At 45.9% G+C, this 11,943-nt stretch overlaps 2 protein-coding genes and 1 non-coding gene across 3 annotated transcripts; all 3 read right to left on the bottom strand.

Annotated features, from left to right (window-relative positions):
• Positions 1 to 4,520: 4,520 nt before the first annotated feature.
• On the bottom strand, positions 4,521 to 7,216 carry LOC131327665 (uncharacterized). Its single transcript, XM_058360811.1, has 3 exons — positions 6,916 to 7,216; positions 5,337 to 6,544; positions 4,521 to 5,234 (listed from the first exon to the last, which is right to left on the bottom strand). The coding sequence occupies exons 1-3, from the start codon at positions 7,214 to 7,216 to the stop codon at positions 4,521 to 4,523; spliced, it is 2,223 nt and encodes a 740-aa protein (XP_058216794.1).
• Positions 7,217 to 7,289: 73 nt separating this feature from the next.
• Positions 7,290 to 8,477, bottom strand: LOC131327660 (uncharacterized). The gene is made up of 2 exons (XM_058360807.1): positions 8,420 to 8,477; positions 7,290 to 8,305 (listed from the first exon to the last, which is right to left on the bottom strand). The coding sequence occupies exons 1-2, from the start codon at positions 8,475 to 8,477 to the stop codon at positions 7,290 to 7,292; spliced, it is 1,074 nt and encodes a 357-aa protein (XP_058216790.1).
• A 2,259-nt stretch (positions 8,478 to 10,736) lies between these two features.
• TRNAV-GAC (transfer RNA valine (anticodon GAC)) lies at positions 10,737 to 10,808 on the bottom strand. Its single transcript has one exon. It is a non-coding gene; the product is annotated as a tRNA-Val (tRNA).
• Positions 10,809 to 11,943: the final 1,135 nt, after the last annotated feature.

Here is an 11,943-nt window from a genome sequence, read left to right as displayed (position 1 = left end):
CAGATGTTGGCCCTTTTGTTTTCAAGTTCTACCGGTAGGAGTTGCCTGCCTACCGGTAGGAGATTAGGAGTTTGAGCTGCTTCTTTCAGCTGCTGCAGTATCTTTCAGCTGCTGCAGTATCTTTCAGCTGCTTCCTTATATCTTTCAACTCGCATGTCGAAGCTTTTCATTGACTCTAATGGGTTTGTTTACGTATCCTTCTAAGTGTTTTGGTGAGTATTACTCGTTTCTCACTTAGAGTGGCATCCAATGCACTAGAGTGAACATGTCTAGGGATTTGATGAGTGGTATTGCAATCCGTTCTCTCTTTTGACTCATAAAATTCTTAGATTCCTTTAGTACATGCTTTTACGGACTCCGAGTATAGAAACTAAATAATCGGGCATCGTAGAGTCTAGTCGTGGGTTAATTTGTGGCTTGTAAAGGTACGAAAAATGTACTTAGAGGTACGGTGAAGACGTGTGGGATTATGGTGCACTTAAAGGAAAGGGCGTTTATTAATTAATTAATCAGAGTCTTGATATGGATTACAGTTAGGAGCAGTTTGAGATGTAATCAACGTGGTGGATTGGTAGATTGTTTAAAATGCTTGATGTGAAAATCGATGTGAGAAAGAATTGTTTGAGATGATAAAATAACTTGTGTCCTCACGACTCGTCAAGTCTTTTAATCCTTTTGACACTCTCTCTATGAGGTTCAAGTGTAGAAACTAATGGATAAAGTATGGTAGGATTATACGTACGGGTTTGATACGCTATGTTAGGTGCGAATGGGTAAACTAGTGAAAAGACATGAACATGTACATTTGTGGAGTCGCGTAATGATTAATTAAAATTCAGTGGTATAACCATCAAAGGGATGATGAAATTGATTATGAAATGAAGTCGATTGTGAATAGAGTGAAAGGTGACCCAAGTGGTCGTTATTGAGGGAAAAGACTCGGGGTGACCCTACGCTCGAGGGAACTAGACCCGAGGTGACCCAACTGATTCATATTATTGGAGGAAAAGACTCGGGGTGACCCTACGCTCGAGGGAACTAGACCCGAGGTGACCCCAACTGATTATTATTATTAAGGGAAAAGACTCGGGGTGACCCTGCGCTCGAGGGAACTAGACCCGAGGTGACCCTAGTGATTATTGATGGGAAATACTGGATTAAAGGAAAAGAAAGGTTTTGCAATAAAGGGATTTAGTGAAGGTCAATGTGGACACGAGAAAGATTGTACTACCATACGAAGGATAATAAGATGTTTTGTTTTGATTATAGACAAATGTGGAATGACGTGAGTTTAATAACATAACTAGTTAAAGAAGTAAACGGCTAGTGACATTGATGTGAAGTCTAGGACTCTTAGGCGACAATTCGCAGCTTGTTGGTAGTCATTTGTAGTATAGGCGTGTCTGTCAGTACTCATTCATTCTCGGTGTATGATTCATTCAAACTACATATAGCTTGAGCTTAGAATTCTCTACTGGGCTAGTGTAGCTCAACCAAATCTTTCTTTTCAGGTTCTGATGCCGGGCAATAGATTGCATGCATTGTGTGCTTGACAGTAAAAGTCTTTTGGAAGCTGACATCACTGGTTATTTCGTCATCTTTGTGAAGATCTCATTTTGTTAAAGGTGGTTTTGTAACTAGTTATTACTAAATTTTCTTTTGACTAAAGTTGTAATTATCTAAACTTAAGGACTTGTTTGTAAATTAAACAGGTGGGAAACTCATTTGGGTAACGTACATGATATGCGATGTTTCTCTTTTATTGAAATATATTACTTAATTATGTTGAAAATCGAGGACGTGACAACTTTCGAGGTAGATTTCTTTTATTTTGCTATTGCCGAGCCTTATTTTGATATCGCATGTCTTGTTTTATAGTATTGATTGCCTTTATTCATTGCAGATCATCAATCCTTAACGAAGACTCAGTAGTCACTGGCTGTTGAAAAGCACATAGATATCCTGCTGTCCCAAGCTGTCAGAGACGCGCCGACGCTGCTCGGTTACGTCCCATCGTACAAGGGCAAGCTTAAAAGGAGAGAAAAAGAGGCAGGGCCGAGCAAGAAAGCTGGTAGCCACAAGAAGGGCGGAGGGCAACCAGGGAAGGGTAAGCAGCCTGAGTTCAACAAGAAGGGGACGGAGCCGAGGATAAAATTCCCCACTTTTTGAGCAAGATAGCCGACTTCTGGTTCTATAAAAGTCGGCCAACCGATATTCTAGGCATCAACACCCCCTTCCAAACCCTCGTACCTAAGTTCGGAGAAGAGATGGGAAGAAGGAACGTGATTCGAGTGAACATAAGGGATGGCTCTTTGGCTCTAAAGGACACGTCTGGCCTGTGCGAGCCTGCTGAAAAAAGGCATAATGTGACACATGAATTTTTTTCGACCAAGCCACCGACCCCACATCTGTCGGAGAAGGACAAGACCGAGTCTTCAACTGCAGGCAGCTTGAAGGCTGTTCAAGAACAGTTTGGTTCGGTTGGCCATGTCGCCGTCCAGGAGTTTTCCCCTTCTTTGCTTTGGCCGACGGGAGGGTGGTGAACATTGAAGACATCGTCAAGCTTGAACTTGGCCTAGCCATTGCAATGCTACGAGGTGTCACTCTACCGAGGGACATGGAGAAGGTGCCAGAAGACCTACAGCCGAGCCTGATACACGCAAGTGCCTACCTTATGCAGGTTCGTTAAATCCTAACTTCGAATCTTAAGTTGTTTCTTTTCCCTAGATTGAATCCTCCTCGTTATGCTGGCGGATCAAGCTCTTCTTCGTGCATCTAACAAGGCCAAGCTTGTTGCCGCTGAGAGGTCCCGTTTACGCGATGACCTCAAGACCGAACGCGATAAGGTGAAGTCACTAAAGACTAGCCTATGGCCGAATTGGAGAAGGAGAGAGACGAGGCCGAGGGGAAAGCTAAGAAGGCCGAACGCGAGCTTAAGAAGGTGTTGAGGAAGGATAAGAGGAAAATGAAAGAGGTTGATGAAAAGGCCTATCAGGTTGGTTTTGACCGAGCCGAGGCCGAGTATATGAGAAACGCCAGGAAGATGGTGAATGAGGTGATCGAGTTCAAGATGCTTGTTGCTTACCGAACAAGGTATAAAGAAGGGGTGAAGTCAACTTGTGAAGTTATGCAGCTTGAGGCAGACCTGAACCTGACAAAGTCTATCCCTGTCCCAAGGACTTCCGGGTTCCTTCTCCCATATACTAAAGAAGAATGTGCGCCCCTTCCTCCTGAGGAGTTCCCCGAGAATGAAGAAGATATTGAAGACATTTCTGATGCCGAGGGTGGAAACGAGTCTGGTGGACAGAAAACTGGTAATGTTGGGGATGAGAAGCTGGCCGAGGACGCCGAGCATGAGCCAATGAATGTTGACAAAAATGCCGAGGCCGAGGCTGATATTGCTGCAGATGATACTGCTCAAGTTTGAGTAGCGATTACCAATTTTCTTTCTAGACTTTGTAAATTTCGTTGTTTGAACTTTGAACTTTCGTTGGGCTGGACGGCTTCGAACTTGGAGTTTGTCGTTCCAGATGTAATAGTTTATGGGGGGGGGGGGGGGGGGGGGGGTCGGCTTCAAACGATTTACCACGCCGTACCTCTTAGTTTAAGAGTTTCTGCAACACTTCTTATGTTTTGAATGGATGAATGCTTTGATTGCACTTCTGTAAGTGAGGTATAATTTATGCTTGCTAGTTTTGAGTGGTAGTTATCCATAGCACCCACTTTGGTTCGGGTTAGGTAGGTAGGCGAGCCTTAACCGAAGTAAGAATTGCTTGTAGTTGATTAGGGCTTCCATTCTCGGTTGGAGTTCAGCCAGAATACTTGCTACTAGCCGAAGTACTTTGTTGAATTAAAAGTTTGATAGTGCCGCCTACTTTTGATTGGGGCTCGACCAAAGTGCCAGCCTCTAGCCAAAGTACGGACTTAGGTATTTGATGTTTGTGGGTGGTTTGCTCACCGAATCATGAGTGTAACCGAGCTGTGGTTGACCTTAATGTCTTACCAAGCTCAACTGTAGCCTAAATTCCAGCCGTAATGTGTGCCTTAGGTTCGATGGATTGTATGTCCTGATTTTGCTTCTTTGGGCGTCAATAGTGGCCGAAGCAATGGCGAGACGCCATTTGTGGGTTTGACCGAAGTCATCATTTGCGTTTGGCAGCAAGTGCCGATGGTGGTTTGAAAGTGGTTTTACGGCGTAAGGAAGTTAAAGGAAAAAATTGCAAGAAATAATCAATTGCCGAGCAAAAAAAATTTCTTGTATTGAGAGAACGAATACAGGTTTAAAATAAACAAGAACAGGGGCCAAAGCCACTTGACAAAAAGTAAAACATGGATAATGGCCGAAGCCGTTCTGACATAATGAAAAACGAGGCCTGAGGCCGATAAAAAACATAATTTAGCTAGGTTAAGTAGTGGCCGAACGCAAGGCACACTGTCGGAGTGGGTCACATGTATGCCTTTTTTAGATTTTGAGCATTCCATGGGTTGGTGAGTACCTTCCCATTCATGTCTTCCAGGATCTAAGCGCCTTCACTCGTAATCCGAACCACATGAAATGGCCCTTCCCAGTTGGGCTTGAATTTCGTCTTTTTGTTGGCTTGTACAACTTTTCGCCAAACCAAATAATCTGGATTGAAGGTCTTTGTTCGTACGCTACGGTTGTATCCTTTGGCCACTTGCTGTTGGTACTCGGCGAGCTTTAGTCGAGCGTCATCACGCTTCTCTTCTACCAAAATCAACTCCTGATCCACGGCTTCTTCATTGGCCTTTGGGTCAAAGTTCTTTGTTCTCAAGGTAGGGAACCTAGACTCTAGTGGAATTACAGCCTCCATGCCGAATGCCATTGAAAAGGGGGTTTGGTCTGTGGAGCGCTTTGGAGTAGAACGGTCAGCCCATAGAACGCGTGGCAGTTCCTCAGCCCACTTGCCTCTCTTGGAGTTTAGCCGATGCTTAATCCCAACACAGACTGTCTTGTTCGTGGCCTCGGCTTGGCTGATCCCTTGGGGGTATGTTGAAGTAGAATTAAAGAAGCGTATCCCAAATTCTTCACAGACGATAACGTATGGGACGTCGAATTTGGTAACGATGTTCCTCCAGACTAATCTTCTTACGTCGGCCTCGGTGTTTGTGACGAGAGGTTCGGCCTCCACCCACTTTGAGAAGTAATCCGTTGTCGTGATCAAGAATTTGAAGCCTCCTGGTGCCGTAGGCAGCTTACCCACGATGTCAAGCCCCTATTGTGCGAAAGGCCAAGGGCTTGTGATGGGGGAGAGATTCTGGGCAGGTTGTTTCGGTATGGGGGAAAATAGATGGCACGGTCGGCACTTGTGGATGACGTTTTCAAAATCTTTCTTCATGTTCTTCCAGAAATATCCCTGGCTCATTGCTCGTTGACATAAGGATCGACCACCTGAGTGACAGCCGCAACTGTAAGAGTGGAGCTTGGCTAGTATATCCGGAACATAAGTGGGGTGAATTACGAGAAGGTACGGCCCCGAGATGGACTTCTTGTAGAGTTTGCTGCTTTCGAAGAGCCAGTAATAAGCAACCTTATTCCTAATGCGGTAAGCTTCCTTCTTATCTGTCGGTAAAGTGTCATCGCGGAGAAAAGCAACAATTTCGTCCATCCAGTTTGGACTGAGCTCAATGTTGAGTACTTCAGGAGTTGTTTCACAGGTTGGGTGGTCGATTCTACCGAAGTTGGTGGTCCTAAACTCTAAAGCTTGAGACGCCGAGGCTAGGCCGGCAAGGGCATCGGCGTGGGTGTTGTGCTCATGGTTTATCTGCTCAATCTTGAAATGTTTGAAGTGTTGGATGAGTTCGGTTGCTGTTGCTTGGTATTTCAGCATCCTGGGATCCCGAGCTTCGTAGTCCCCAAGAACCTGATTGACAATGAGTTGGGAGTCGCAAAAAATGGCCAGGTCATCAACCTTCATTGCAATTGCGGAGCGCAAGCCAGCGAGAAAGGCCTCATATTCGGCTTCATTGTTTGTGGCTGGGAAGTCGATGCTTATGAAACTTTCATGTAATGTCCCACAAGGGGAGACCAAGATGACCCCTGCCTTATTGCTGTTAGAGACTTCAACGACATGTAGGTGCCAAATGTCTCCTTGGAAAAGATGCCAAGGCTTCGGTGAAATTTTGTGCTTAGTGATGGGTTGGGGTGGGGAGCGAGTGTTGAGACTGTCCGTGTCATCTGGAGTAAGCTTGGTGATGAAGTCAGCGAGGATCTGCCCTTTAATTGCCGTCTGTGGCTCAAAACAAATGTCAAAGTTTGCTAGTTCAACTGCCCATTTGGAGACCCTATTGCAGAGGTCCGCTTTCCGAAAAAGGCTCTTGAGAGGGTGCTCCGTTAAGACGGTGATTGTATGAGACTGAAAGTACGACAAGAGTTTCCTTGCAATCAAAACGAGTGCAAGTGCCAACTTCTCGAAAGGTAGGTATCGTGTCTGTGCAGGTAGGAGCATTTTTCTTGTGAAGTAGATTGGCATGTCGTCGACGCCTTCTCGTCGAACAAGAGTTGAACTAATAGCATGAGTCGAGACTGTAAGGTATAAGTAGAGAGTTTCAAATTCCTTTGGTTCACCATTAGGGGAGCCTAGCTCAGGTAGCCTTTGAGTTCGGCTAACGTTGTGTCACACTCCGCAGTCTACTCAAAACTGCGTCGGCTTTTGCCCTTCAATGCGTGGAAAAAGGCATGGCATTTATCTGAGGATTTGCTGATGAGGCAGTTTAGAGCCGCTGCCATCCCTGTAAAGCTTTTGTACTTCTTTGATTGTTCTTGGTGGTTGCAAGTCTGCAACGGCCCTGATTTGGTTGGGGTCGGTCTCGATCCGCGTCGTGTGACCAAATGTCCAAGGAATTTTCCAGCACTAACGCCGAACGCGCACTTCTATGGGTTCAATCAGAGCTTACGAAGTTTGAGAATTTTGAAGACTTCTGCGAATTCTTGGGGGTGGTTGAATTCCTTCTGGCTTTTACCAACGAGGTCGTCGATATAGGCTTCCATGGTGTGGCCAATCTGTTCGTAGAGCATTTTGAAGATGGCACGCTTGAAAGTCGCACCTGAGTTTTTGAGCCCAAAGGGCATCACTCGATAACAGAAGATGCCATATGGTGTGATAAAGGCAGTCTTTTCCATATCTTCTGGGTCCATGGCTATCTGGTGATAGCCGCGGTAGGCGTCTAGGAAACTTAGCCGAGCGTGGCCTGCCATTGTGTCCACCAGTTGATCAATCTTGTGAAGTGGGAACCAATCTTTTGGACATGCGTCGTTAAGATTGGTGTAATCAACGCAAACTCACCATTTGCCGTTCTTCTTCTTGACGACAACTGTGTTTGACAACCACATTGGATATTGTACTTCTTGGATGGCTTTGGCTTCCAACAATGGCTTTGTACTTCTCGCTGACCCCTTCAATGACGGCCATGTCCGGGATTTCAACCCATTGTACTTGTTTTGCTTTGGAGGAATTGTGAACAGCCGAGACATAGCACTTTTTGGAGGCGACTTGATCGCCACGTAGATCTTCTTGCCTTCCATTCTCACTGATAAATCGGATGACCTGGTGGTAAGTGGAAGCGATGGCTTGCATATCATGAAGCCAGGTAGGGCCAAGTATAGCATTGTACTGGCTCGGCACGTTGACGACGATGAATTCGACACTCAAAGTTTTCGCGCTAGCGACGAGTGGAAGGAAGATGCGGCCGAGCGGCCAGACTAAGGCGCCATTGAAGCCAATGAGTGGTACTTTAGCTGTTTGTAGCGCCGATTTTGATAGATCAAGCTTTTTGAAATGGTCGTAGTACATAACCTCTGCCGATCTCCCATAATCGATGAGAACGCACTTGACATCGTGGACGCCAATTTGAACAGTGACTACGAGGGCGTCGGAGTGAGGTGTTTGTACCATCTCAAGGTCAAGCTTGGTGAAAGTGATCGTCCATTTTGGCACATCCTGTGGGCGTGGACGCTTTGACCCAGGTCCAACCGCAAGTACTTGCTTTGAAGTGGATGCGCGGTCAAGATCGGCGTGAAGGTTGGTTTCGGACTCCTTAGTGACTGGGCCATGGATGACGTGTATCATTGGTCGTGGCTCGTTGGGGTTTAGATTGCCAGTAGGTTGACGGGCGGGCATTTTGGCTCGATCAATGTATTGGTCAAGGTGACCCTGGGCCGCGAGGCGTTCCAGTAGTGTCTTGTATGGGGCACAAGCAGTTGTATAGTGGCCGAGCTCGTTATGGTAGGTGCATTTCTTTCGGGGATTTTGGTCTGGCTTGCCTGTATCTGTACCGAGCTTGCCCACTGGCCATTCAAACTAAGGCTGTCTCATGATCTCTTTGAGGAAGGATCAGATTGGTTCCTTGAAGAATATTGATTCAGCGACATAGTCGTGGTCCTTTGGAGGACACTTCTTACCATCCTTGATGTTGTTGACGTGTTTGTTGGGTTGAGGTTGTGGGGTGGGAATTGGCATTGGAAGTTGAGGGATTGCAATTGGCAAAGGAGTTGTCGGGTTGGGAATCCCCTATGATGCTCGATCCGCGTAGAGTTCCTCAAGAGCACAGAATTGTTCCACGATGCGCATTAGCTCGCCCATGCCATGTGGTGGACGAATTGCCAACTCGTCTAAGATTTTACTGCCTGATTCCAAGCCATTTTTGAAGGAACGTGCAGCCCAATACTCGTCAATCTCTAGAATCTCGTTGAAGAGCTGCCAGTAATGTTCGGAATATTGTCTCAGTGTTTCGGTTGGGAGCTTCCTCATCTGGGACAAGGACTCAGGCTCCACGGCTGTCCTGTTGCTAGTGATAAAATTAGTGTTGAACGCGCGTTCGAGGTTGGCCAGATTCCGTATGGATCCAGCGAGCAATTTGTTGAACCACTGAAGTCCAAGGGAGCCGAGGCTAGATGGAAACGCCTTACATTTAATCTAATCTTTTGTGGTGCACAGCTCAATGGTTTGCCGAAAGTGAATCAGGTGGGTGTAAGCTTCGCAGGTGGTTGGGTCAAACTTGGTAAACTTCGGCAAGTGGAAGTTGGGTTCAGCCGTTGTGTTGATTATGTGAGACGCGAAGGGTGAGATGCCGAGGTCCTTCAATTGTCGTTCAAATCCTAGGCGCGGAGGTTTGCCGTGCCCGTCTGTCTTCGTCCGTTCGGTGTCTCGCTTCGAGAACTTTTCATGGTCTCGGTGCTGAAGCTTAACCCTCAAATTGGTGGTTGTGTGGTGAGGGCTGTCGATGGACTTCTCCCTTTCGTGACAGCTTTTATGGTCATCTTTAAGCCCTTCAATACGTACGCCTTTCCCATTCCGCCAAACCTGAATTCATTTCCTAAGTTCTCCTGTGGGATCTCGCCGAGACGTTTCGAAATGTGGCGCCTATTCTCTAGGGAGCCTCGGCTACGGTGTGAAACCGTTGTGCAAGAGAACTCCGCGCGACCAGTTGAGTATGTGCTTGTGAAGTATTCGGTATCTCTAGATCCGCTCCGCCCCTGGTGGTCTTTTGAGCGATGCGTCGCCGAGGTTGTTGGCTTACGATAAAGGATTAACTCCCTTGCGTTTCCCTTCTCTGGTGTGAAGCCAAGGCAGTCTTTGACGGAGCCACGGTGGCCTATTTCTTGGGGATGTTCATGCGGTGGCAGAGGAGGTATCTGCCTTCGTCGCCTCCGATCTCCGGTAGATCTGGACGTAGGTGAAGCAATGTCTGGCATGTGTTGCTTCATTTGAGCCATTTTTGCCCTTAGAGCCACTAGTTTGTTGTCCCTTTCGTGGTCTTATCGCTGCAACAGGCAAATGTAGGCCACGGTTACGTCGTCTGTGGCCGGAGACAGCCCAGAACTGGCAGGCATCGAGATGGACATGTGCCTCTCCAGGGGTGGTGGAAGAATTAGGTTTCCACTTGCGTCTTTGGCCCCTGAAATGGTTATGTCAGTCAGGTCTCCACCCATGGTGGTCGAATTTGAGGTTGGTTTTTGGAAGAGGAAGGTGGTTTGAAGGGAATTCGAGCCGCTTGAATACGAAGCGCTTCACGTCGGGTTCACCAATTGTGTGGCCCGTGACCCTTGATCCAAGTCCTTCCTCTGCTGGTTTAGGGGTTGCCTAGCCTTCTCACCCTAACATGCACAGTGAACGCACGACTAAGACCTAGCTGGGGTTGCCCGACAAGGCCCTCCAACGAGAGGATAAGTATGTGCAGAAAGAAAGGAAAGAGACTAGGGTTTTAGTATAGGAATGTGTGTGTACCTCTTAGGGTTGTGATCCTTCAGTATTTATAAAGTCTCCTTGGCTTGCTCTCCAAGTACAGGCATGTGCCTTCCACGAGCCAAGTGATGCCATCGTGACGTTACTGAGTAAATCTGGTAACCGTTTTGGTGTGAGCTGGCACCCCCATGTGCGTTCATCGTTATCCATTGGTGTAACCGCTTCAACACGTGACGAGGCACGCGTCACTACAATTGGCCAAGCCCATGCTTGGTCGAGTTTGGTGGGCGACTCATGAGGAGAATACGCTGATGGGCTTTCAAAGAATTTTCATGATACATCCGAATAATCGTTTCTAGGATTAAACGATTCCGAATCAAAACAAAATTGATTATAGAAAAAAATCAATATGTAAATGTATATAGACTAGAGAAATCGATTGAATTATATATAATACTAAAAAAAATTATTATCTTTTTATTAAGATAATAAAATTTAATAATTAGACATCTCTGATACGCAAAAAAATATTGTTAGGGATAATCAGGATCGAACTGATGCCTTCCACCACGTCAAGGTGACACTCTACCACTGAGTTATATCCCTATCCCTTCTTTGCCTCCATCGAGAAATAGAACTGACGATTCCTTCCTAAATGTGGCCGAGCTTGAATTAAACTATCCTGTCACCGGGCGTAAGGTGAGTGCAATGTTGGTGACTGACAGGCCTCGGCCTAGAGTTGAGCCCTAATTCAAGTACGGCCACATGGACTTGGGCTAGTCATTCGAGACTAGCATGGACAGTTATGTTCGGCCTTCTACACTGTATACTTCATCGAGTGAGTAGTGCCGATGAAAATTAAAAAAAAAAATTTGTCAAGCACATGCTAATTAAGATTGGAAACTCGGTTTTCAGTAAACAAAAGAAAATTTCTCAATGCCATTTCTGCCCGGCACACTCCAAGTAAAACCAACAATGATATATGTGTTTCTCAATTAGGTCCTCATTTTAATGGATGTCTGATGAGGTTTCAGGGCGATGAAAAAGATCGAGTGCGCCGTTATTTGTCAAAATCGCATCAATAATTCTAACACCACACCTACTTATACACCCACACTCTCATGATTGGTGGGTCCCGCACCGCACACACATGAGTCACCTTGGCTTTAGCCAAAATAAGCATTAATCTTATTCGGAATAGATTAAAACTCCATCCCAAATGTTACCTATAGCTAGATACCATTCGTAAATTGACTCAACAACTGAAGTGGCCATGCAATTTTGATGGTAGTTATGCGAGAAAACCTATATGTTGTGTGGTGCACAGTAGATTTGACTGACTGACAGTGGTGCATATGGTTCTCTTTTTCTCTCACTAGAAACTAATTGCATATATGGTGTGGAGCCGATTCAGGTGAGGGAAAGAAGGATGCTTTGGTTAGTGGGGAGCTAGCATGGTGAGGTAGGTTACTGAGCATCTCCAATGGGCTCCTAAAAATGCTCCTAAGTGAGGCTCCTACATGACAATATATATATATATATATATATATATATATAGAGGAATTTTCAAGTGAGGGATCCCTCATTTTGTTAAAATGAGGGACTTTCATTTTCCGATCAAATTTTGAAAATCCGAACCGTTCAATGTGTGCAGAACGTAATTTTAAGGGTCCCCGCGAGAAATCAGCAAAAAAAATGACTGGGAAGGGCGTCATCCGAGTAGTTTTTTTTGAACCGTTCA

The sequence above is a fragment of the Rhododendron vialii genome, chromosome 1a, assembly GCF_030253575.1.
Source record: "Rhododendron vialii isolate Sample 1 chromosome 1a, ASM3025357v1".
NCBI classification, from domain to species: Eukaryota; Viridiplantae; Streptophyta; class Magnoliopsida; order Ericales; family Ericaceae; genus Rhododendron; species Rhododendron vialii.
The sequence above is the reverse complement of the archived record's forward strand: the minus strand, read 5'-3'. Positions and strand labels throughout refer to the sequence as shown.